This window comes from Sus scrofa, chromosome 12 (genome assembly GCF_000003025.6).
Source record: "Sus scrofa isolate TJ Tabasco breed Duroc chromosome 12, Sscrofa11.1, whole genome shotgun sequence".
Taxonomy (NCBI): domain Eukaryota; kingdom Metazoa; phylum Chordata; class Mammalia; order Artiodactyla; family Suidae; genus Sus; species Sus scrofa.
In genome coordinates this window covers 13542029-13567226 of record NC_010454.4, presented here as the reverse complement: position 1 = coordinate 13567226, position 25198 = coordinate 13542029, and the positions used below count along the sequence as shown (strand labels likewise).

At 39.0% G+C, this 25198-nt stretch overlaps 1 protein-coding gene across 9 annotated transcripts in view; it reads left to right on the top strand.

Annotated features, from left to right (window-relative positions):
• HELZ (helicase with zinc finger) overlaps positions 1–25198 on the top strand; it is a 166429-nt gene that overhangs the window by 87753 nt on the left and 53478 nt on the right. For all 9 annotated transcript variants that reach the window (XM_021066748.1, XM_021066745.1, XM_021066750.1 and 6 more), the window contains 7 exons: positions 376–521; positions 2067–2214; positions 6066–6249; positions 8038–8266; positions 15136–15340; positions 22436–22487; positions 23504–23694. In XM_021066748.1, the coding sequence (XP_020922407.1) occupies positions 376–521; positions 2067–2214; positions 6066–6249; positions 8038–8266; positions 15136–15340; positions 22436–22487; positions 23504–23694 (1155 nt within the window). The remainder of the gene's footprint in view (positions 1–375; positions 522–2066; positions 2215–6065; positions 6250–8037; positions 8267–15135; positions 15341–22435; positions 22488–23503; positions 23695–25198) is intronic.

The window sequence follows — 25198 nt, the reverse complement described above, 5'->3', positions numbered from 1 at the left end:
AACTCCAAGCTTACTATTTTAAATAATTGATTAATTTTAGTGAAATAGTTGATTGACTTCCTCAATGATGCAGTGGATTGCATCCACAAAATTACTGATAGTAGTGATTTATTATGTTGGAGGAGCCCTTTATTAACTTATGTGTAGAAACTCTAGGTTAGTTTAATATACTGAAATGAAAAGTTAGAATACAGCCTATTCTTTATAGTAGTAAAATTGTTCTTAGAAAATATTTTTGACTTCTTCTAGCATTTAGCATGTTGAGGTTTAGTGCATCAGAAATTATAGCATGGTGGATTTTTTTTGTAAGTATGTTAAAAAAAAATACTGTTTGTATATCTAGTTAAATTTTCTCTGTATGTTTATCTGTTACAGCTCAGTCCTTTTGTTTACAGCGAGTTTGCCAGGGAGAGAAACCTTCATGTTTCATTACTTGATCGACTCTATGAGCATTACCCTGCCGAGTTTCCTTGTAGGATCCTCCTGTGTGAGAACTACCGCTCGCATGAAGCTATCATCAAGTAGGTGTGAAGAGCCCCCTCTGTCACACTTCCTGTGGTCTGGTGGGAGGGAACTGAAAACTGTTCCCAGGGACAGGTTATTTCCAGCAGAGTTATACGGTGTCCCTAGTGTTGCAAATTATGTTTAATTTTATGTCTGTAAAGAACACTTCAAAGTCAGAGCTGTAATTTTTCACAATAGGGCAGTTCTAGAAACGAAAACTTTAGGTTCTACTAGCGATAACATTTTTCTGCGACTAAATATATAGTATATGTCATATGTATGTAAAACTACGTGATGTAATAGAAACATTGAGAAACTACATAATGGTCTGTGTATATGTGTCTGGCTATGTTATACGAGGAAGCTGTTTCATAAGAAGAGAAGCATGGAAGGGAGGAAAGAAGGAAAACCATGAAATTCAGTACTAATGTTCTTTTAAGGGTTTTATTAAATGTGGCATGCCTCTGTAAACGTAAAAAGAGCCTAAGTGAGAATTCACTGAGTGGCCACAAACAACATGCCCTTGGAGCTGGCATCTAGACCAAGAAACAGAATGTTACCAGCCCTCTGGAAAGCTTTGCAGTCACTACCACCACCAAAAACTGAAGATTTTTAGAAGTTTAGTATAATTTAATAATACTGATTATGGCAGCCATGTGAAAATCTTTTTTAGGTTTCTCTCTCTCTCTCTCTTTTTTTTTTTTTTTTGTCTTTTTAGGGCTGCACCGGCAGCATATGCAGATTCCTAGGCTAGGGGTTGAATCAGAGCTGTAGTTGCTTGCCACAGCAACATGGGATCCAAGCCGCGTCTGCGACCATCACTGCAGCTCACGGCAATGCCGGATCCTTAATCCACTGAGCAAGGTCAGGGATCGAACCTGCATCCTTATAATAGATACTGGTCAGATTCATTTCCGCTGAGCCACGATGGGAACTCCTATTTTTAGGTTTTTCTGAAAGCGATAGGGTAGATATAAAAATAAATTTAGATTTAACTATGGCTTTTATCAGTATCTCAAAATGTGATTCCTCTTTTATATTGCCAGTCATTTGCTGCAGTCAGTGATGAATCAAGTACTACATAATATCTTCATTAGTAAAGAGTGTTCATTTTACAGTTGAAGACTCCAATGTCCTTCATTTGTGTGTGTTGTTTCAGTGTCTGTAGATCTTTGTGTTTTCATGCGTAAGTATATGATCCACATGAGTAAAAATGTGCATTTAAAAATTTTTAGTGTAGAAAACATATTAGTTAGCAAATTTCCTCATAGTGCAAGATTCTCATCTAGTATTGAACTGTCGTCATTTCTTCCTTTTCTTTCTATATTCTGGCTTCATGCCTTCCTCAGATCAATCCATTTTAGCAGTGACATACTCGGAGTTTTTATTGCTGTGGTTAATTTTGGAGACGATCTTGGAGTCATAGGTATTAGATGTTTGGATTAAAATTAATCATGGGCATAAAGCAACATTAGAGTTGACAGGTAATTTTTTTTCTTATGGGTAAAATTAATTTTGATGATAGATTACTCTGTATTTATTATTTTGGTCTTTTTCTGCAGTTACACCTCTGAACTCTTCTATGAGGGCAAACTGATGGCCAGTGGAAAGCAGCCAGCACACAAGGATTTCTACCCCCTCACTTTCTTTACAGCACGGGGGGAAGATGTACAGGAAAAAAATAGCACAGCTTTTTATAATAATGCAGAGGTATCTTAGTTCTCTTTGTAAATTGTTAACATTTTTAGTCACATAGTCTGGTCTTGTTTAGCATTTATTTAAAATTTGGGGTGATGTTTTATTGTGTTGACTTCGCTTACATAAAAGTAGTATGAAACTATTTTTTCTTGTATAACGATTTGTTAAGATGTATCTCCTGTGGGAAACAAAAACTTAGGTTTACATTTTGTCTTATGCTAGAATATGTAACTTCGTTTAAAAAAAAAGCTGATGTGTTTTTTAAAATTGTTTATTATTGTCACCCATTTAAAATGGACTGTGATCCAATTTTATAGTGCATACTCAAATGAGGTCTCATTTAAAATGAGTAAGACTTGAATCCCAGAGTCCTGTGCTCCAGAGAGATCACACAGACCCAGATGGCGGTGTTGCTAACCCATCGTATACTGCAGCTTGTAAGAGTCTCTTACAGTTTCTAGGGTCAGAGAGAACGTGGGTAGTATGAGGGGTCAAAACCTGTGACGTCTTTAGGGGCCAGCAGACCAGAGACCCTGAGCTTAGGCTCTGGCTGTCCCAAGGGGTGTGGAGTTGAGGCAGCCCAGGGGAGGGGCGTGCAGGTAGGTGATTACGGGAATGGTTCTTGATCTGTCATCTCCATCTTCTTTTCCTCCCTTGAGTCCCATGCTTTACTCATTTTATTTACAAAGAAATGGCTTTTATTCTATAATAGTAATTCATCTTTCCTTTAAACAATTGATCAGAGACTGTAGTAAGAAGTCAGTACAAGAAAATCGACAGGACTCACTTGACAAAATCCTAGCTAAAAGCAAAGAAACCTGACGTTTTTGTTAGTTATGCCAATTAATTTTAGGAAAAAGTATACTTTTCTTTACATGTTTGAAATATTGACAAATAGCTCTAGAATTTCCTTTATTACTTTTTGCACTCAGGTTGGAAACCGCTGGATGGAAAATCAGTTAAGAGGAAAAGGAAAATAAATATACTGTTTCACTGTCTCTTATAATTAACCACATAATTACCTTTAGTAGTATGCTTTGTGTCTCTGGTATCTCTTGCTTTGAGCCTGAAGAACTTCTTTTAGTGTTTCTTTCAGGGCAGGTTTGCTAGTAAGGAATTCTTTCAGTTGTTGTTTATCTGGGATTATCTTTATTTTGCCTTCAGTTTTGAAAAGTAGCTTTGCTGGGTATTAGATGATTATTTGAGTTATTTCTTTCAGCGCATTGAAATATGCTTTCCTACTGCTTTATTGCCTTCATTGTTTCTGATAAGAAGTCATCTATTAATCTTACTGGAATTCTTTGTAAGTGGTGAGTTGGTTTTTTTGTTGCTGTTTTCAAGATTTTATTTTTGTTTGTGACTTCCACCGTGTAGACTATGATGTGTCTGGATAAGAATCTCTTTGTGCTCATCTTCCTTGAAGTTCACTGAACTTCATGTGCCGATTAAAATTTTTCATCAAACTTGGAAGATTTTTAGCCATTACTTTTTTGAATTTTTTTCTGCTCCTTTCTGTCTCTTTTGGTTCTCTCATTATATATATGTATGTTGGTAAGCTTAATGGTGTTCCTTGTTTCTCTGAGGCTTTGTTCATTTTTTTCCCTCTGTTCTTCAGATATCATGATCTCTATTTTTGTGTATGTTGACTTGTTTTCTGCCAGCTTAAATCTTTGGTTGTGGTCCTCTAGTGAATTTTTCATTCCAGTTATTTTACTTTTCATGCCTGGGTCATTAATTACACCACAGCGTACCCCTCCTGAAGTTGGCCCTGTGGCAGGGGCAGAACTTATGGAGGACTTGCTGCGGGAGGACAAGTCGCTCACTCTTCACTGGCCGCCTCACCTTGTGGATGGAGCTCTGTGTGTGTTGGATATGTGTGTCCAATCCGTACTGCCATCCAGGGGCGACCATCCGCCTGCTGTACCCCCCAGTGTGGATCTTCTGCAACCCAGAGCTGGGGCAGCTGGGGTCTGCCGATGTTCATTGGCTTGCTGAATCTACTTAGAAGGGGTCTTCTGTCTCAGGGAGCTGGGGAGATGGCAACTGTCACTTGGCTGCCAAGCCCAGTGGATCAGCTCTCCCATAATCTGTCCTGCTCAGGAAAAGGAGACTGCGCTATCCTCCCACTGTTCCTCTTATAACTACCCAATTGCTGCTAGCTGCTCAGAGGCCTTCTGCAGCATGTTGCTGAGGGAAATGAGATCTCTGGTGTTCACCAGCTGCCCAAACCACCTGGAATAGCTCTTTCACCCCAGAGCGCTGGAGCAGATGGGAACTGTCCCGTGGCTGCTGAAACAGTCCTATAAGACAGAGCTCTGGGGGAGTGGGTGCAGTCCCTAGCTTGAAGGCCCTGGCCTTCCACTCTTCTTACTGACTTTCTATAGATTTTGTTGGATAAATGTTTCTCAGTTTCTTGTAAGCTCTTTGATCAATCTCCAGAGATTTTGAATGCTTGTCTGCTAATTTTTGACCAGCTTAATAGATATCTGTCTGAGAGAGAGGTTTCCCCAAGCTCTTCATACCACCATTCCAAGCCTGTGTATTTCAACTCCAGTCTTATGCTGCCTGCCATGTAGTGTAGCAGAGGGAAGAAGTGCAGAAATAGCTATGTGTTGCTTAGTGGTAGGAATGGTGGGGGGAGGGCAACAGAAGTGTCTCCACAACCTTCATTTACCACCATATCTAACTAAATGGGTAGAGACAGCTTTCTCTTATTCTTTGTTGCAGGAAACTCAGACCCACCTTTCTTGTTCCTTATAGTGAGAGCATTATGTTTTCTGTCCACTTGGCTCATGAGACTCTTTGACCAGGCTGTAAATTTGTTTTACTTGCTATTAATATCATTATAACAGTAGGGTGACTATAGTCTATGCCTCTGTCATTTGTTGAATTTGTATCTAGAAAGTGGGACCTGCATCCTAGCCAGTGATCCTTCTTAAAAATTGTCAAATTTTGGAATAGTCACTATTATAAATTTAAGTAGTTATTGCTAACAAATAGTAAATTAATAGTGTATTTAAGCTACATTAAAAATTTATCTCCTTCTTCTCTGCCCTTGCACTCTTGCCTGACCCTCTATTGAGCTTGCCTTATTAGATGTGTTTTTGAGCTAGGAATCTCTTTTCTAAATATTTAGTAATCTCTTAGCAAGCAGGGAACATGTTTTATTAATCATTTTATTCCCCTGCTGTGGCAAACATTGAAACTATAAGTAGGGGTCCAAAAAATTCAGATAGGTAACATAGACTGTTACTTTATTGCAAGCGTAATGAAATGACTTGGGCAAACTCGTACCACTAAAAGGCAGGGAATTCTGAAAGTCTCTCTCTCCACTCCAAATTTGTCCTAATCCCAGCTGTGTTTTGATGCCAGCCATTGGCTTCTCTGTTTAGTTATATGAATGGGGGAGGGGGCAGTGGCAGACCTTGTACTGCCGCGCTGACCCTAGGCATCTTTTAGTGGCTTGGTTAGTTTCACTGGCCTGATCCAGAGAGGGTGAGCTGAGAAATATTGCGAATGTAGGGGACTTGCTTCCCTGTTCACTAGATGGGGTTGCCGTTTTAATGCACTTCTCTCTAAACAGGAACTTGAGTCTGTTCCCATTTAAGAATGGAGACTAGGTGTCTCCGACTTTCATGTTTTCACTGGGTGCATTATTGTAGATGTATATTCCTGGAAATGTAAATAAAACTTTTTGATTCTCCCTGTGTTCATATCAGCAAAGCATGATTCCTATTTAGAGGTATAAATTTGAAATGACATTTACTGAATTAGAATCCTTTGTAGAACTATCTCAGTTACCCTGTTCTTTTCTCCAAACATTCGTGTAGCTTTAATGTGTATATATGTACGTTTGTTTAAAGGTATTTGAAGTGGTGGAACGTGTGGAAGAGTTAAGACGGAAGTGGCCAGTAGCGTGGGGGAAGTTGGATGATGGCAGTATCGGTGTGGTGACTCCATATGCTGATCAAGTGTTCAGGATACGTGCCGAACTTCGAAAAAAGAGATTGTCTGATGTTAATGTAGAAAGGGTGCTAAATGTTCAAGGTAAGTGTCAATTGAAGTGAATTATGCTATGCGGATGCTTAAATCTAAAAGTGTATGCGCATTTGATTTTTAGTTTCCAAGATTTCTTTTCTGGATAAGCAGTTATGTGTTCATTTCATACCAAGTTCTTTAATGTCAAATTTGGCAACTAAAGGTCAAGTTCATTTACATGTTTATTAAATTTTTATATCCAAAAAAAGACATGAGCAAATGGACTTCTTCAGTAACTGTAACTGGGTAAATATCTGTGTGCTGTACTTCCAATCACAGTAGCACACCACACCTATTGTTATTATAATATATCCAGAACCAGTTTACTCATAAAGATTTTTAAAAATCTTGAACCTGTCAAACAAATTTTGTTTACATGTATTTTTAAAGGCTTGTTCTTTATCCACACTGTCTTAAGTGAACAGTTTCCAGCAATTCCTAAATTTTCATGTAATAAGTTGCCATAAAATTTGTCCATTGAAGTAAGTGAAAAGTAACACTACGATGCGGGTACCAGAAAAGCCCAGTATACAGTATAATCTTAGCTTTCCTGGGAATGCACAATAGTAAGAGTAATACACTTTCCAGATCATGAGGGAAAAAATAGCTCTGCTATATACCATGTGTTCAGGTCACTCAGAATTTGGGTGTGCATTTTAGGAGTATTACTAGTAAACCAGGAAGCATCCAAGGAAGACCTAGCACAGGTGTGGTCTGGACACTGCCACATGGAGTCAGAAAGGGTTGAAAGAACTGGGATTGTTTGGTCTAGCAAAGAGAGGAAGAAGAATTGGCGTTAAAACTGTCTTCAGGTATGTGGAGGCTTGTCGTAGAATAAGGGAATAGATGTGCTACTCTAAGAAAGAGCATGGGGAAAAGTGTTGCACAAACTAGACTCTGTAGGATTCCTTGTGGAGTCAGCTGGGTCTACTTTGGTCAGTGAGAGGCTAGATGGCCCTGCTTTAGGGAGGGGTCCTTGTATTGAATGGCACCTTGGAATAGGTAATCACTGAGGGTTTTCCAGCAATAATATTAAGAATTTTCTATGGAAATTTACCATTTTAACCATTTTTATGTGTTCACAAAATGCCACAGTTTGTGGGCATGAAGTACATCCATACTGTTGTGTAACCATCACTAGTGTTTATCTCCAGAACTCTTTTCATCTTGTAAAGCTGAAATTCTCTCCCCATTAAACACTAACGCCTTATTCCGCCTCCCTCCTCCCCTCAGCCACTGGCAATCATCATTCTACTTTCTGTTTATGAATTTGATTATATACTTGAGACAAGTGGAATCACAGAGTATTGGTCCTTTTGTGACTGGCTTGTTTTCACTTAGGGTAATGTCTTCAAGGTTCATCCATGTTGTAGCAGGTGTCAGAATTCCTTCCTTTTTAAGACTGAGTAACCTCCCGTTGTATGTACAGACCACATTTTGTTTATCTGCTCATCTGTTGGTGGACACTTGGGTTGGTTCCGCCTTTTGGCTGTTGGTGAATAATGCTATTGTGAACATGGGTGTGCAAATATCTGTTTGAGTCCTGCTTTCAGTTCTTTTGGGTGTATATCCAGAAGTAGAATTGCTGTATGATATGTTAATTCTATGCGTAATTTTTTGAGGAACTGCCATATTATTTTCCAAAGCGTTTTACATGCGTTTCCATCTGCACTGTACAGGAGTTCCAGTTTCTTCACATCCTCATCAACCCCTGTGTTTTACAATAGCATTTGAGAAAATGAAATGCTTTTATTATATCAGTGGTTCAAAATAACAATCGTCTTTTTTTTTTAATAGGAAAGCAATTCAGAGTTTTGTTTCTTAGCACAGTACGTACAAGGCATACTTGTAAACATAAACAGACACCAATTAAAAAGAAAGAGCAACTGCTGGAAGATTCCACAGAGGACTTAGATTATGGTTTTTTGTCTAACTACAAGCTTCTCAATACTGCCATCACAAGAGCACAATCCCTGGTTGCTGTGGTGGGTGATCCCATTGCTCTGTGCTCTATTGGAAGATGCAGGTAACTATGTGTCGGTGTTTGGGACATTAAAGGGGAAAATGTAGAGTAATTTGCGTCCCTGTGCACGCATTTATTTGACCTCTTGGATAAGTTCAGTCTTACCTAATATCCAGTGGGAGCACAAAAATACATTGCTTTGAGTCTGTTCATTATATACATAATTGCGTATTCATTCTGTTAGTCATCATTCTGCAGGTACTTCCTGAGGGCCTACTGTGTTCTAGGCACTCTTCTAGCCACTGAGGACACATCAGTGAACAAAGTAGACAGAAATCGCTGCCTTTGTGGGACATAACATTTTACTGGGGAGGAGAGGGGAAGTGACAGTAAAACAAAATGAAAACACTTTGTACTGCTTTACATGGCAAGTTCAATGGAAAAGAAATAGGACATTTATGGAGGGTTAGGAGTGATGGGTGGGGTGTGTGGGTGTGTGATTGCATGTGGTGTGGTCAGAGCAGGCCTCACGGAGAAGCTGACTTTGGAGGTAAGGGAATGAGCTGCACAGGTACTTGGGATAAAAGTCCTCCAGAAGGACAGAACAGCCAGCACAGGGGTCCCGACCAGTGCAGTATGTCCATGCATAATCTGATGGAGACTAAGTTTTATATCCGTACTTTCCTCTTTTTTCCCTTCATCATTGTTTCCTTTTAATTTTCTCTCAGGGCTTCTCAATGTAAACGGTTCCTTGTATCTGGCTAATCCAGAGGATCTGAAAACCAGGGAAGTTAAGAGGGGTGGTTACTTTCCTTTGGAAGCCTTGTTAGTATTCCTTAGATTGAGGTCATAAGGAACATTATTAAAGTATCAACATAAACAATTTCTCTTTGTACAGTTATGATTTATACTCGTTAATAGGAGTTTTAACTCTGTGAAGACAGAGGTGTAAGACTTGAGTTTGAAAAACTATGTTAACTCTAACAAAAGCATTGAATGGAATCTTTATGAGAAAGAAAGAAATATGCTAGGGATTATGTGAAATTTGATAAGTATTCTAATACCTGTCAAAGTTCAGAAAAATAGGAAGAGATGTGCATAGGCTCAAATAGGCCTCAGAGAATTCTTTCTTCTTGATACTTTAGAATTAAAGTGGACAAAGTTGTTAGGAAGTGGGCTTTTTAAACCAAATTTTCTTTTGTGGTATAGATACAGCAGCATTTTATTGTCTGTTTGAAAAAGATACTCATTGTATGGGAAGGGAGATAATTTGGGACTTTTAAGAATAAGCTAAATGTATTGGGTTGAAGACTCCAAAAGACGAGCATATACTTTATAGGGGAAACCCATTAACAAAGGAATCAAGTAAAACTGAATTTGTGGTTACAGTATGAAAAAATAACCTTTCATTTTTAAGAAAAAAAAATTGAATGGTCCATGATTTGTTTATATTTTGCTAAATAATTCTGTTGTAAAATATCTTTTTTCTTTTTCTTTTTACAGCTGCACTTGTGGTGTATGGAGGTTCCTGGGCCAAGGGTTGAATCAGAGCAGCAGCTGTGGCTTACGCCACGGCCGCAGCAACATTGGATCTGAGCCACATCTGCAACCTACACTGCATTTTGTGGTAATGCTGGATCCTTAACCCACTGAATGAGGTCAGGAATCAAACCTACATCCTCACAGAGACAATGTCAGGTCCGTAACCTGCTGAGCCACAATAGGAACTCCTAAAATATCTTTAATTTCATGTAAAAAAATAGATTTCCATTAGTTTTTATAGACACTGATGACAAAAAGCTGGGGAAGAAAATATATTAATTCTGAGATATAAATGAATACAACTTTAGTATGTTAATTTGGCTTCCTTCCTGAGAATTTTATTTTAGTTACTTTTCTATTCATTGAAAATGTATTTGGTTAGGAGTTCCCATCATGGCTCAGTGGTTAACGAATCCAGCTAGGAACCATGAGGTTGCGGGTTCAATCCCTGGCCCCACTCAGTGGGTTAAGGATCCGGCATTGCCATGAGCTGTGGTATAGGTCACAGATGCGGCTCGGATCTCGAGTTGCTGTGGCTGTGGTGCAGGCCCGGCTGGCGGCTACAGCTCTGACTAGACCCCTAGCCTGGGAACCTTCATATGCCTCAAGTGCGGCCCTAGAAAAGGCAAAGGGAAAAAAAAAAAAAAAAAAAGAGAAAATGTATTTGGTTAGAATATTGCTGTGTATTTTACCTTTTTTGTTTATATTTATCATTTGCTAAGTGTGAGAACACATACAGTTTGATTATAATTTAATGGATTAAAACGTGTAAAATAAGAGGACATATTAAAAACAACTAGAGACTGCTGGGAGAATAAATAGGTATAACAGTAGTCTTAAGTGACATTACTTTGGTCTCTTTTTAAATAACTCCAAACACTTACCAACATGAATATTTTTTTTAAAACCATTACCTCTTTCCATAGAGTCATATTATACTGTGAATTTCATGTGATCAGCATTTTTCACCCCTTCTCTGACATAAGTTGTTATTTTCTCAGAGCAAATAGGTGAATAATTCTTCCTGAGGCCTTGCTGTCAGAATTATCCAGGGCTAATTTTTAACTTGAAGCCAGGTCTACTGGTTGCTTATTTCTTATTACTCCGCTGGAGTGTGTCAAAGACTGCAAATTAATTTATTATCTAAGTAAGATATTTTCAGAGAGGTCAGTGTATTGTGTAGAGAGAGAAAATCGTGTGACCCATAGCTAAGTGGGAATGCCGATTATCTATGTTTAGACAACTTAATCAGCTCTAACCCAAGAGCTGGTAGTTGAGGCATATGGATATTTATGCTTTACTCTTTCCAGTTTCATTAGAAGTTAAATTAATCTCATAGTACAGGTAAACCTGGAGAACGTAATGTAATTCTTAGGCACAGTAACATTAAAGGAGTGAATTGCTTGTGGTTTGAGTCAGTCAGGATGTCTCCCTCCTACCTCATTTGACATTTATAAAAACCTCGTATGATATTTCCAAATATTCATCAAGTTTTCAAGGAATAATTACTGCGTATACTATACCAGTTTAGAAGGCAACCAGTTATAATAATCCTTTTTGTTGTAAATTATTTTAAACAGAATTTTTATTAACCCTAAATGAATGTAGGGAACTTGCCCTTCTCCCACTTGCCAAACCAACAAATATTAATATATAGCCTGCTTTTTATGGACAACTTTCTCTATGCCCGGTGCTAGGTTAAGTGCTGTGCACACTGCCTCGTTCAGTCATCCCAATAACCCTGCAATGTGGGTATTTTATTTGGATCTTAAATGGGCAGCCTGATGCAGAGTTTAAATTACTGCCCAAGACCACATAGCTATTAAGTGGCTCACTCAAACAGATGTCAGATTGATTTTAAAACCCAAGCTCTTCCCAGGAAGTGATGCATATGCATGGGTAAGTCTGCACTGAATGGGGAGAGGCAAAGAGAGGAGGGGCAGACACTTCTTCAAACCAGTGTGTTTGGAGAAGGTCTTCCTCCAAACCGAATTCCTTCATTAGCACGTTCCATTTACCACGTGCGATATAAACATGTCTCATGGGAAGAGAGGTGTGTGTGTGTGTGTGTGTGATGTGCACACAGCCCCTCTCTCTATGACCTAAGGACACCGAATGTGATCCTAGAAGCAAGGTTAACATAAAAATAAAACTGAACTCTGTGTTCATGTGGTGATTAAAAGTAAGATTTTGTCCTCTGAAAGTAGTACTTACATTACAGTGTAGTGACACACTTGGTTACCAGTGTTACCAGAGCAAAATGTTGACATAATATGTTAACATTTTAGGGATGGGCTGAGAACTGGTGATGCCTTAAATAACCGTAGTGGTGAATTCTTTAGTCTGAGTGTGGTTGAAATTCTCAGGTAATCTTCCGTTATGTGTTCTGAAATGCCTCATGATGCCACGTGTAGTGGTTCCTTAAAGAACTGAGTTCAGGGACAATGTGAGAGTCTTTGAACGAGGTTTCACAAAGAGAGAAAAAAGGAATATTTTTAGAATACTCTTTAAGAGTTTTTGAGGGAAAGAACACATTTTTCTGAAAGTTTAAAAGTGGGAAATAAAAGTCTCTTTAGTGACATGGTATAATGACATTGGTGCTGTTGGCGCCCTGTGTAACCCATGAGGAAGCTGAGGCATGGAGAGGTTAAATAACTTGCCCAAAGTTGCAGAGCTTCTGAACGACAGAGCCATGACTGGATCCCAGGCAGGCTAGTTCTAGAATCCATATGCTTGACCAGTTTGCTTTTTAGTGGGGCAATCAAAAGACAAGTGAGATTTACGATAGAAATTCCGCATTACTTTTGGAATTCATTTAACTTGATTAGCTTATAGCAAGTGTTTAATGTTACTTCTGAAATGCATCGTATAACTGGAAGGCTACTTCCTTGAGATCCCTGTGATCTTGTAGATGAAGTCTCTCACCAGGCTACCAGCTTCTTGTAACATATGAGGATGTTTAAAGGTTCTGCTTAACTCGATGTCATTTTAGTGCAGTTGAAGTCAGTGAGGACAGTATAGGGACATGGTATGGAGTTTAAAAAGGAGCTTGAAAATAGAGCAAGTTCTGGCATTTTGGCTCTGTAAGCTGGAAATGAAATTGTGCCATAAGAAATGGATTATTAAAACCTGAACTGGGAGTTCCCGTTGTGACTCAACAGAAATGAATCTGACTAGCATCCATGAGGACGCAGGTTCAATCCCTGGCCTCGCTCTGTGGGTTAAGGATCTGGCATTGCCGTGAGCTGTGGTGTAGGTCGCAGACATGGCTGGGATCTGGTGTTGCCGTAGCTGTGGTGTACACCACAGCTCACGGCAATGCTGGATCCTTAACGCACCGAGTGAAGTCAGGGGTCGAACCTGATCCTCATGGATACTAGTCAGATTCATTTCCTCTGAGTCATCTCAGGAACTCCTTAAACTCATCTTTAAAAAGTTAGAGGAGTTCCTGTCGTGGCTCAGTGGTTAACGAATCCGACTAGGAACCATGAGGTTGCGGGTTCGGTCCGTGCCCTTGCTCAGGATCCGGCGTTGCCGTGAGCTGTGGTGTAGGTTGCAGACGCGGCTCGTATCCCGCGTTGCTGTGGCTCTGGTGTAGGCCGGTGGCTACAGCTCCGATTCAACCCCTAGCCTGGGAACCTCCATATGCCGTGGGAGCAGCCCAAGAAATAGCAAAAAGAAAAAAAAAAAAAGTTAGAAAACATGGTAGAAAGCATATGTGAGAAAGAGGTGGTTTGAAATTAAATACTGCAAAGTTGTATGGATATATTAATAACTCCATTCCCATTCATATGCAGTAACTTTTATAACATAAACCCTTTCATTTGTGCTTCTTAAAGTCATTTTGATTACCTGCTGTCCACCTAGACACAAGGGTACCAACTTGGGAAGAAACCATAGTACATAGTCCATATCTTTTACAGCATAATAAAACACTATTTGAACCTCATATTAAAGCTAGGTATGCATATTTATTTATTTATTTGTTTTGTCTTTTTGTCTTTTTAGGGCTACACCTGGGGCATATGAAGGTTCCCAGGCTAGGGGTCCAATCAGAGCTACAGCTGCCGTCCTGCACTACAGCCACAGCAAGGCCAGATCTCAGCCAAGTCTGCGACCTACACTGCAGCTCACGACAATGCCAGATCCTTAACCCACTGAGCGAGGCCAGGGATTGAACCCTCGTCTCGTTAACCACTGAGCCACAGTGGGAACTCCAGGTATGTGTATTTATAATAGTCATTTAAAATCTTAAAACTTTTTATATCTTGTCTCTTGTAACATGTACTTAATATTTTTAGTATTTGGAGGTCAATTTTTAAAACTCAAGGGACAAAATATGCCGCTGGAACAATTTTGAGTGTATTTTTCTCCTTTAACATTTATTCATTTGATTAGGATATGATCATCTTTAAAATTAGCATTCCAACTTCCTGTATTTTTCATAATTTAACTCCTTTATTGTTATAAGCTATGCTTGTGACAAGCATCAGTTAACTAAAAGAAAAATATAAGAGTAGCTAGTTACTTAAGTTCCTCATGAAAATTATCAACCTTGTGGCTCAGATTTATGTCTGAGTTGGCTTTTCTTTTTTGCCATTTCTTGGGCTGCTCCCGCGGCATATGGAGGCTCCCAGTCTAGGGGTCGAATCGGAGCTGTAGCCACCGGCCTACGCCAGAGCCCCAGCAACGCGGGATCCGAGCCGCGTCTGCAACCTACACCACAGCTCACGGCAACGCCAGATCCTTAACCCACTGAGCAAGGGCAGGGACCGAACCCGCAACCTCATGGTTCCTAGTCGGATTCGTTAACCACTGAGCCACAACGGGAACTCCTGAGTTGGCTTTTCTTAGTCATCCAGCACGAGGATACTTTGGCCCCACAATTCAAATTTATTGATAGGTATGTGCATAATGTCTGTGTATATAATGTGTAATATGTACCCATACAAATGCCTGTGTGAGTTTGCCCAGAAGTACACATCTTCCCCAACATGAGTTAGCAGTTTTGAAGTCCTTTCTTGTGTGGATAACAAAACCAGATTAATGTGCATAGCTGAGCACTGACCATGTTACTTTCATTGATCAGCCAGAATTAATTGAGAGCAGAAATTGACACAACACTGTAAATCAATTCTATTCTAATTAAAAAAAAAAAATTGAGGGCATAATTTTTATGTTCCGAAGTACTAGACATGACTGTAGTTTCAGAACCAAACTTCCGAAGTCTTGTGATCTGGTGGGAAGATTATACCTGAATCATAGATAAATATTGGGCCTAAGGGTTTGGCAGTGGGGGCAGAATTCTAAATTATCTTTCGTTGTTTATATTCATTTCTGTGATCTTGTCCACTGAAATTATAAACTGATCTTCTAAATCTTTTCTGTAGGAAATTTTGGGAGCGGTTTATTGCCCTGTGTCATGAAAATAATAGCCTACACGGAATCACTTTTGAACAGATCAAAGCTCAGCTCGAGGCTTTGGAATTAAAGAAGACATATGTGTTGAATCCACTGGCACCTGAATTTATCCCCCGGGCCCTAAGAGTGCAGCATACAGGAAATGCCACCAAATTGCAGCAGTCACCCCCCAAGGTAAAACCTTCTAGTGAAATTAAAGAGGTTAAAGGGAGAGAAGAGCACAGAGGTGCCCGAAGTTTATGGGGCTGCAAGTTACTTTATGTTATTAGAATTGAGGGTTACATTTGAAAGCAAGCAGTTTCTGCAAGGAACTGGTCCAGTTTGGACATGTGAGAGTGTAGTGTGGCATTTAGCCATGCTTAATGTCATAATCATCCAAGTTTTCAAGTACCTGATTGTGTCTGGTGTCCTTTGTATAATATAACCTCTGGTCCTCTTCACGGAGAGACTTCTTTTAGCAAGATGGGAATAAAACAAAGAAGTTTAAAAGATGGGCGCATGTATTGAAACATGTTCTTATAGCATAATTTTTATAAGGAATAATATTATAATAACTTTGTATAAAGAAAATGGTTCGTTCTAATCTTTTGTTGATGACCAATTCATTTCATTCACTGACAAGTGGGAAAGTTTGGCTGACTTCTTAAAAGATGACTTTAATTGATTTTGACCAGTATTTGTTGTGTAAGAAGTAGTCCAGTCTTTGAAACTGCATGTAGGGGAATCAAGGCCGTTTCTACTTTTGAACTATAGTTATTTTGGGCAGAGACAGCTGGTTTATTTGCTAGATTGCCTGAAAAAAAAAAAAATGCTTGCACTTACCATCTAGAAAAGAAAGTTATGTATTTAGTGTTTGTTCTGGTTTGGGGTATATTTATAGACATCAGCATGATATTAAACTTACTGACATGAAATAAGAGAGTATGCCAGTTTGGGCTTCATTTTAAAAATGTAAAACTTAATATGTATGCAATAATTAATGGTTTAATATCTTGAAAATCTTTTAAGTAGGTATTAAACTGAGACAAGACCTGCTTTCTGTGTGAATTTTCTGTTGTCTGAGTTTAGTGAAAATGAACATGATGTGCAATAATGCGCTCGTTACTTGGGATTACAAGGAGGTTAAGCATTTTGCATAAGTGAATCCTCTAGGTTTCTAAGGCTACAGTATTAATATTATTAATAATCAACTTGTTTATCAAAGAGTTAAGTTACTTCTATAGAACAGCTGTGAGGGTAGGTGCCAGAGAAGCAAATTAGCCCCCATCCTCTTGGGGCAGATGTGGAGGGTCAGAGGAAGTAGGTGGATTCGAGGCCGTTCCCACCATGGAGCCCACCGAGTGCATGTAGATAGTGGGAGGTCAGAGAGATATCTCAAAAACTAGAATATAGGAGTTCCCGTTGTGGCGCAGTGGAAAGGAATCCAACTAGGAACCATGAGGTTGCGGGTTCAATGCCTGGCCTGGCGCAGTGGGTGAAAGATACGGCGTTGCCGTGAGCTGTGGTGTAGGTCTCAGACTTGGCTCAGATCTGGCGTTGCTGTGACTGTGGCATAGGCCAGTGGCTGTAGCTCCAATTAGACCCCTAGCCTAGGAACCTCCATATGCCGCAGGTGCGGCCCAATAAAGGATAAAAGACAAAAAAAAAAAAAAAAAAAACAAAAAAAAAACCACCACCACCAAAAAAAAACCAAGCTAGAATATAAGCTCCCTTAGGGCAGAGATTTTTGCCTCTACTATATACTGCTCTAGCCTCTGTGTCTAGAACAACATCTGGCTCATCATAGATGCTAGGAAGTATTTTTTAGATGAATGAATGAAGCTGAGTAAAGAGCTCATACAAAAAGCAAGAGGCGTGAGAGAGTAGGCTTTCCGGGGAACAGCAAGTAGCTGCAAGTAGGTGAAGGATAGGGAACCCAGGAAGAAAATTCTAAATCTTATTGTTTTTATTTAAAATGTTGCAATCATTATACCTTTTGCACTTTCTTAAATACAAAAGAGTAACTACAATAAACTCTTTTTACTTAACTGAGCTATGTTAGCATCCATTAATATACAGGTGCTGCTAGATTCAAGCCATGATACCAGTTGTGTACTGACCCTAGGCAAGAACTTGCAGTTTGCTTTTTGTTTTCATTTTAAATATGAAGAAAATATGTGTTGAATCCACTTGCTTTTCCAAAACCATAAGCTCCCCAAAAACAAAAATCCTATTCTTTATACTTTTTATTGCCCTAGTGCCCAATCCCACTCTTTGCACGTATGGGATGCTCAGTAACGTATCTGATAGGCGAATAGTAGTTATGATGCATCCCGCAGAGTGTAGTGTGGCTTTATTCTTTCAGTAGGAGGATTGTGTAAAGTCCACTGTTATCTCCCCAATTTTTTCTTCTTAACTTTTTACAAAAATTTCTTCACTGATTCAGTAGATATCATTAGCTATTTCCCTGTCACTAAGTTGTTCACTAATTATTTATATACATGATTATTTAAAGTTATTTATATCACGTATAATAATAATAATTTAAAATAACTAAGATATGGGGAACCAAAGGTTATTTTTGTCTTCATCTCTCCCTTTGCTCCCCAGTACTTAATTTTACTTGCAGTAAATTATTTTGAGGATTGAATTTGTACTGGAGTCTTTTTTTAAATCTAACTTTCTATTCTAGAAAATTTCAACTATACACATAAATAGAAGTGTATAATGAATTTCCTTTCATCAAGCTTCATTCATTATCAATTTATTCTTAATCTTGTTTCATCTACAGCCCACTTCTCCCACTCCACCATCATCACATATATACACACTGGAGAATTTTGAAACAAATCCCAAATATTTTATGTCATGCTAGAGGCTTCTGATGAAAGGGATTCACTTCATTGTGAGAAAACAATGCTATTTCTGAAAATGTGATACTAAGCCATACACTTTTTAACTTTTAACACAATTCTATGCCTAAGAAATAATAAAAATTAGTATTTTTAATGTTAGACTAAGATGTAAAATCCCAGTAAGATTCTCATGTAGATAAGGTAATCAGAAGGCTGGATGGTGGTTAAACATGCTCCAGGACCTACTTTCTCAGGACTGTATTTGGCAACAAAACTCGTAGCTGTTTGTCAGTCAAATAACTCTTCTCCTCACGAAGATGCCAGTTCTGTAAGAAGGTTAGCAAAGGTACAAAATCTTAGGGGACCCAGGATTGGGTTGTCCTAGCTAATAACCCTTCAGTGCATCACCCTCGCCAGGCATCCCTTTACAGGAAAGTGTTTCTTGGGTGCCTGCAGAAGTGGAATGTAGAAAAACCACTTGCCTGTCTTCGTTCTGCTTACTCCTGGGGCACCTGCTTGGGGGCAGCATTTGGAAGCTTTGCTAAAGTAGAACAGATTCATTTGCACACACTATAGAAACTATTCAAAAGATAGATAATATTCAGAAGTGGATCCCTGAAAAGACCGTAGCATTATTTTATAGATTTTAGTTTGTGAGTTTTTTTCTCTCTCTATCTCTAGCTGTTTTTGTTGTCTCACTGTCCAGACATTAGAAAACATGTCAGTCTTATGTAGCTTAGCCTCAGTGCCCAGCTGGGGGTGGACATAGGGTGGGGTCCTTATAAACATTTATTGAATGAATAAATGGAAAACAATGAAAGTGTGAGTGGATGAAAAAATAAATATTTGAATGAACAAATGCCGAGTAAAAAGATGGCCCTCAAAAAATAGGTAGTATGGAATTCCCGCTGTGGCGCAGTGGTTAATGAATCCGACTAGGAACCATGAGGTTGCGGGTTCGGTCCCTGCCCTTGCTCAGTGGGTTAAGGATCCAGCATTGCCGTGAGCTGTGGTGTAGGTTGCAGACGCGGCTCAGATCCCGCGATGCTGTGGCTCTGGCAGAGGCCGGCGGCTACAGCTCCGGTTCGACCCCTAGCCTGGGAACCTCCACATGCCGCAGGAGCAGCCCAAGAAATAGCAAAAAAAGACCAAAAAAAAAAGGTAGTATGAACTACATTTGCCTATAAGCATTCTACCAAAGTTAAACTTTATTAGCAAAACTTTGGAACTGTCATTATGAAATGACTTTTATATATAGTTAGCTCTAGCTTTCTGCTGTATTGTTTTGTTTATATGCTACCAGAACTGTATATTGTGTATAGGCCAAGGATGCTTACTGCTCTTCAGTTGCATGCTAAATCAAAATATGCTAGAGGAGTTTTTCCTGTATTGAACTGTACAGAGTGCTGAATTATGCTTGCAGATAAGCCATTATATTTTTACATGATAGGCCCCAAGTTACTTTTTTCCCTTGCATTCATTCAACAATATTTATTGAGCCAGGCAATGTTCTAGTCTCAGAGAATCAATAGTGACTTAAACAGATAAAGTTCTAGATATTTAGAGCTTTTTTTTTTTTGCTTTTTAGGGCCACACTCAGCATGTGGAGGTTCCTGGGCTAGGGGTCAAATCACAGCAGTGCCAGGTTTGAGCTGCTTCTGTGACCTAAACCATAACTCATGGCAATGTGGGATCCTTAACCCACTGAGCGAGGCCAGGGATCAAACCTGCAACCTCATGGTTCCTAGTCAGATTCGTTTCCACTGTGCCATGATGGGAACTCCTAGATCCCTTTATACCTTGTATGCCCCATCTGTGTCAACAGAGTCATCACAACAACACTGTGATGTGTTGGATCAACTTGGATCTTTCCAAGTTGTGTTTTCACTTAGTTTATCACACAGCACCCAGAGTGCCGGTGTATATTGTCTGGTGTGCTTCCAGCTTTACGGTGTGGGATTACTCTAGACTCCGGTTTCTCTTTGCATTGGTTTCCTTTTGCTGCTGTTAGTACAAATGTAGTAGCTTGAAAACCTATCTATTTATTATCTCACATTTCTTTGGGGCAGATGTTGTTTTGGTTGGTTTCTTGGCTCCAGGTCTCCCAGTGCCAAGGTCCAGGTGCTGGTTGACTGGGCTCTTACCGGAGGCTCTAGGAAGGATCTGCTTCTAAGGTCATGGAGGTTGTTGGCAGAATCCAGTTCCTTCTGGTCGTAGGGACTCTGGTCCCTGTTTCCCTGCTGGCTGCCAGCTAGGAGACATTCTTAGCTTCTGGAGGCTTCTCTCCAGTTCTCCTGTGTGGTCCCTGTACCTCAGAGTATGCTCTGTCAGCAGCGCATTGATCCTCATCTCACTCGGAGTCTCTGACTCCCCTCTGTCACATCTCTTCCCTCCTTTTCTGTCCAACCAGTTTGACTCCAACTGGAGAAATTTCTCTGCTTTCAGGGCTCAGATTGAATTGGGCCTACCCACATAATCTAGGATCATTGTATTGTATTAAGTCTTTAATTATATCTGCAGAGCCCCTTTTGCCACGTTAACATGGCATATTCGCAGATTCTAGGGATTAGGGTATGTACATCTTTGGGGGCTGTTCTGCCTACCACACTTTGACTCGTTTGCTGTGTTTTCCTTACATGCTACACAATTGCCCTGGTTGATGGGTCCTTAGAGGCGAAGAAACCTAAATGGTTGGGAGTTCCTCTTGTGGCGTGGCGGAAATAAATCTGACTAGGATCCATGAAGATGCTGGTACGATCCCTGGCCTCACTCAGGGGTCAGGGATTCAGGGTTGCCATGAGCTGTGGTACAGGTCACAGACACGGCTCAGGTCTAGTGTTGCTGGGCTGTGGTGTAGGCCAGCAGTTATAGCTCTGATTTGACCCCCAGCCTGGGAACTTCCATATGCCACAGGTGCGGCCCTAAAAAGCAAAAAAAAAAAAAAAAAAAAAAAAAAAAAAGGAAAAAAACAAAAACAAACCAAAAAACCCCTGTAAATGGTTTATTGGCCTCTTGGAACTCTTATCTCTGTGTTGCTGACTTTCCTTTCTTCTGTCACTGTATGTTTTCGTGGCTGTTCTTGTTGTCGCTTCTAGTTGCTTATGCTTCTGATCTTCCCTCCTACTGCTGCCATCACTGCCACCTGCTCTTTTCTCCTTTTTGCCTTTTCTCCTTTCTTCTGCTTGCTTCTCTTTTCACTTCTCTATTCTTCAGAAGTTTCTTTTTTATAGCCAGTGATAATCACTGTGAACATTCTCTTCTGGTTAAAGGACCAACTATGCTTTTTTGACTATTTTTTCTGACTTTTTAAGAATTAGAGCTTAGTGCTCTTGCCTCCGCATACCTAACCAACCCATCGTAAACCTTCAGATGTTCAGTGCTGATCTGAATATTTAGAGTTGTTGAGAGTTACATAGAGAGGTAAATGAGGCATCACTGTACCTTTGCTTTGGTCAAGAATGAATTTTTCTTCCTGCTATAGACATTATTCCCCCCACTTTAGTTTTTAGATGTAATGTATAAAAAACTTATGTGGTCTAAGGGTAACTTGTGTCATGTGCTACTTGTGTTGTATAATGGCTTTGTGTGTTATATTTAGCCAATGGAAAGAGAAAAAAAAATTTTTAAAGGCCAGAACCATTGTCTCTTCAAATATCATTTGAAGTCATCATTTTTAATGGTAGAGTAGCATGTCATGAAACTGCCATTGCATATTTAATAAATCTTCTAATAATGAACATTGTTAGCATTTTATGACATGCATAAACAAGGCTGTGATGAACACCTGTAGCCAAATCTACTATTATTTCATTTGGATAAATTCCTGGAAGTGCAGTTACTGGATTAAAGCGTATGTATGTACATTTTTTATTCTTTTGACATATATTGCTATGTTGCTTTCTTTAAAAATTTGTGCCTTCTCTTAAGCAGATTATGACACTATTTTCCTCCTCTTTCAGTAAATTTTTACACTTTAAGATAACACAGATCACACTCAAAATATCATAGATACCAAAGTATATTTATAACACTTATTTAAATCTTCTAAAGCTTCTCATCCTCAAGAATAGAAGACTGATATTTTTCCCTTGAAAACAGCTTTTACATTTCATCATTTAATTCATATAAAATTTATGGAGAAGCTGAAAAGGACTAGAATTTAGGTTTCTGTCATATTGATGCAGATTTATTTTTATAAGGAAAGGAAAAATAATTTTAGATATCTTTAATTTAAAATTGGGAAAACCTGAGGCCTAGCACCATGACTTAATGTTTAAAAGAAAGGTGGCTCAAAGCTGTCAAATGGTTATTAATTACAGACTCACAGTCTTTAAATTTTAATTGTTGCTATATACATCATTTATTTTTCATAGGATTAGGAAAATGGTTACTGTTCTTTAATGTAAGATGTGTTCAAATTTTTTTTTCTGTAAAGGGGAAAAGCCTCCACCATACCCAGAATGATCATTTCCAGAATGATGGAATTGGTAAGTAGAAAAATTAGCCCTATGAAAATTTGCTTTATGATGGAAGAAATTTATCCCAAATTTCATCTTTAGAAAGAGGAGGAGAGGGAGAGGGACACACACACACACACACACACACACTTTGGAACTCGTGTAACTCTTTTATTCAACACATCTGTTGTTGTGAATGCTCAGATGTCATTTCTGAAAAGGAGTGCTTTTATAGATACCAAGGTATCTATATGTGAGTTTTGAGTATAAACATTTAAGTCTTCTATGTAACATAAGTTTTTATATCGCGCAAATATTGGATCATACAAAATTCAAGATAAAATTTATTTAAATCATTGAAAATGTTCCACAATTATGCTTTTAAACGATAATTGCTTAACCATTTTGTATGTGGCTGTGTTACAATTACAGGTCAGAACTTTATTCTGAAGAATTGTGTATGCTTTCTGATCTTAGGAGAATGTTTACTGTGTATGCGTGGTTTTCTCTCTTGAAGGACACGTCACCAGCTCCTTGGAAGACATTTAAAACTTTGCTAATTTATAAAAGGAATACTTTGTATATATCAAGCAAATTTTAGGGAATGTGGTGAAATAGTTACTTTTTTTTTTTTTTTTTTTGGTCTTTTTGTCTTTTTAAGACTGCACCTGGGACATATGGAAGTTCCCAGGTCCAATGGGAGCTGTAGCCGCTGGCCTATGCCACAGCAATTAGAGATCCAAGCCGCATCTGCGACCTACACCACAGCTCACAGCAGCGATGGATCCTTAACCCACTGAGTGAGGCCAGGGGTCAGACCCATGTCCTCTTGGATGCTAGTCGGGTTCGCTAACCACTGAGCCACTACGGAGCTCCATGGTTACGTTTTTAATATGCTTTACTCTTCCACACTGGTAATTCTTTGATTATAAGATACTTTGCGGCAAATCTGGGAAATATATTTTGCTGTTGGATAATATTAATTATTTTTGTCTAGGTAATTATGTACAGCGATTAAGTGTACCTTTCTCTATTTATTCTTTCAGTTCAGCCCAATCCTTCTGTACTTATTGGCAATCCTATTAGAGCATATACTCCTCCACCCCCCCTTGGACCTCACCCAAATTTGGGGAAATCTCCAAGCCCTGTTCAAAGAATAGATCCTCACACTGGGACAAGTATTCTTTACGTACCTGCTGTCTATGGAGGGAATGTAGTTATGTCGGTGCCTTTACCTGTAAGTAGACATTTGAGATACTCTCTCTTGAATAAGTTAAAATAGCCTTCACCAAAATAGTGACTGTCCCAAATGGTATTCTACCAATCTCTCACTCTCTCTTTTTAACTTTTCAATGCCTCTAAGCTTCCTTCAAAGTGCTCTTATCTTTAACCCTCAAATTTGAAATGACTACAGAAATGTGAATTGTTGCTTACAATTAGTTACTAGATTGTCAGTGGCTATGAAGGAATCTGTAAATTGGATGTTTTGATTGAGAAGTGTTTTATTGTTTTAAAATATTTTTACTGGGGAAAACTGGGCTAAAATTTAACAGAGCCAGTCAGCTGGACTCTTATTTTGTAAAGTGGTATTTTTATTTCATCTTCTGCTTTTTCTTTCTTATATAAATCACTAACTCTTCCTAAGAAATACAGTTCTTCGGAGGAGGCAGAGAGGCTTGAATTAGTCCAGCTCCTTTGGATCTAAATTTATCTGAGAAATCCCATGCCTTATGAAATACTGCTGGTACTGAAAAACATTATTAAATCCTTTCTAAGTCTGTAGATTTTTAGAGGACTTCCTTCTTGCATAAAGTTAATTTTTACTTCCTTGAAGAGTTGAATATTTTGGTAATTTAAAAAATTTGCTGATGCAGTAATATTTCCAAATTCAGGAATTTTAGCCTAGACAATATTTCTTTCCTTTCAGACAAGTATTATAACATCAGGTAGAGGTGATCATTACCAAGGATTTTTGACGCCCTTGTCCACAATTCCAAAGTGCAAAAGTGTCTCAGCTGCGAACCATACTGTTCATGATAGTTCACAATCATGGCAGCCAGTGAGAATGACCGTCAGTAGGAAATATGTAATTCATGCCCACTCCCCATAGACTTTCCATTTTAGCTGAGTTATTTCTTCCCAGACAGCCTGGCAACATTATACATCATCTTCTTTTAATAGTAAGTCCCTTAGGATTTATATTTCATTTTACTAGGCCAAAGAGCCTTTTCTTATATAAGATTTCTAAGAGTCTACACTTAACAGTTATAATAAAATAATAGAGGCAGTAAATCAGATGTCATTGTGTTTATTCCTTTTATGTTAACATGCAGAGATTATGTATTTAGATACACCTAAAGCAATTTTCTCTTTCTGTGGTTTAAGGGAAGAGTTGAATTAATCAAAAGCATTAATTAAATTAATGGCCTGTTTGAATTTTGCCTGCAGTAAATGAACATTAAATGATCATATAAAATTGGAAGACCTATTTTTTTTTGGAGGGGGGCGTGCAGTGCTTGAGGCCTGTGCAAGTTCCTGGATCAGGGATTGAATCTGAGCCCCAGCTGTGATCTGCACCACAGCTGCAGCAATGCTGGATCCATAACCCACTTTATCAGGCCAGGGATCAAACCCATGCCTCAGCAGTGACCCCAGCTGCTGCAGAGACAGCACCAGATCCTTAACCCACTGTGCCATAGTGGGAACCCTAGAATACCTATTTTTTGAGATAAGACTTCTTA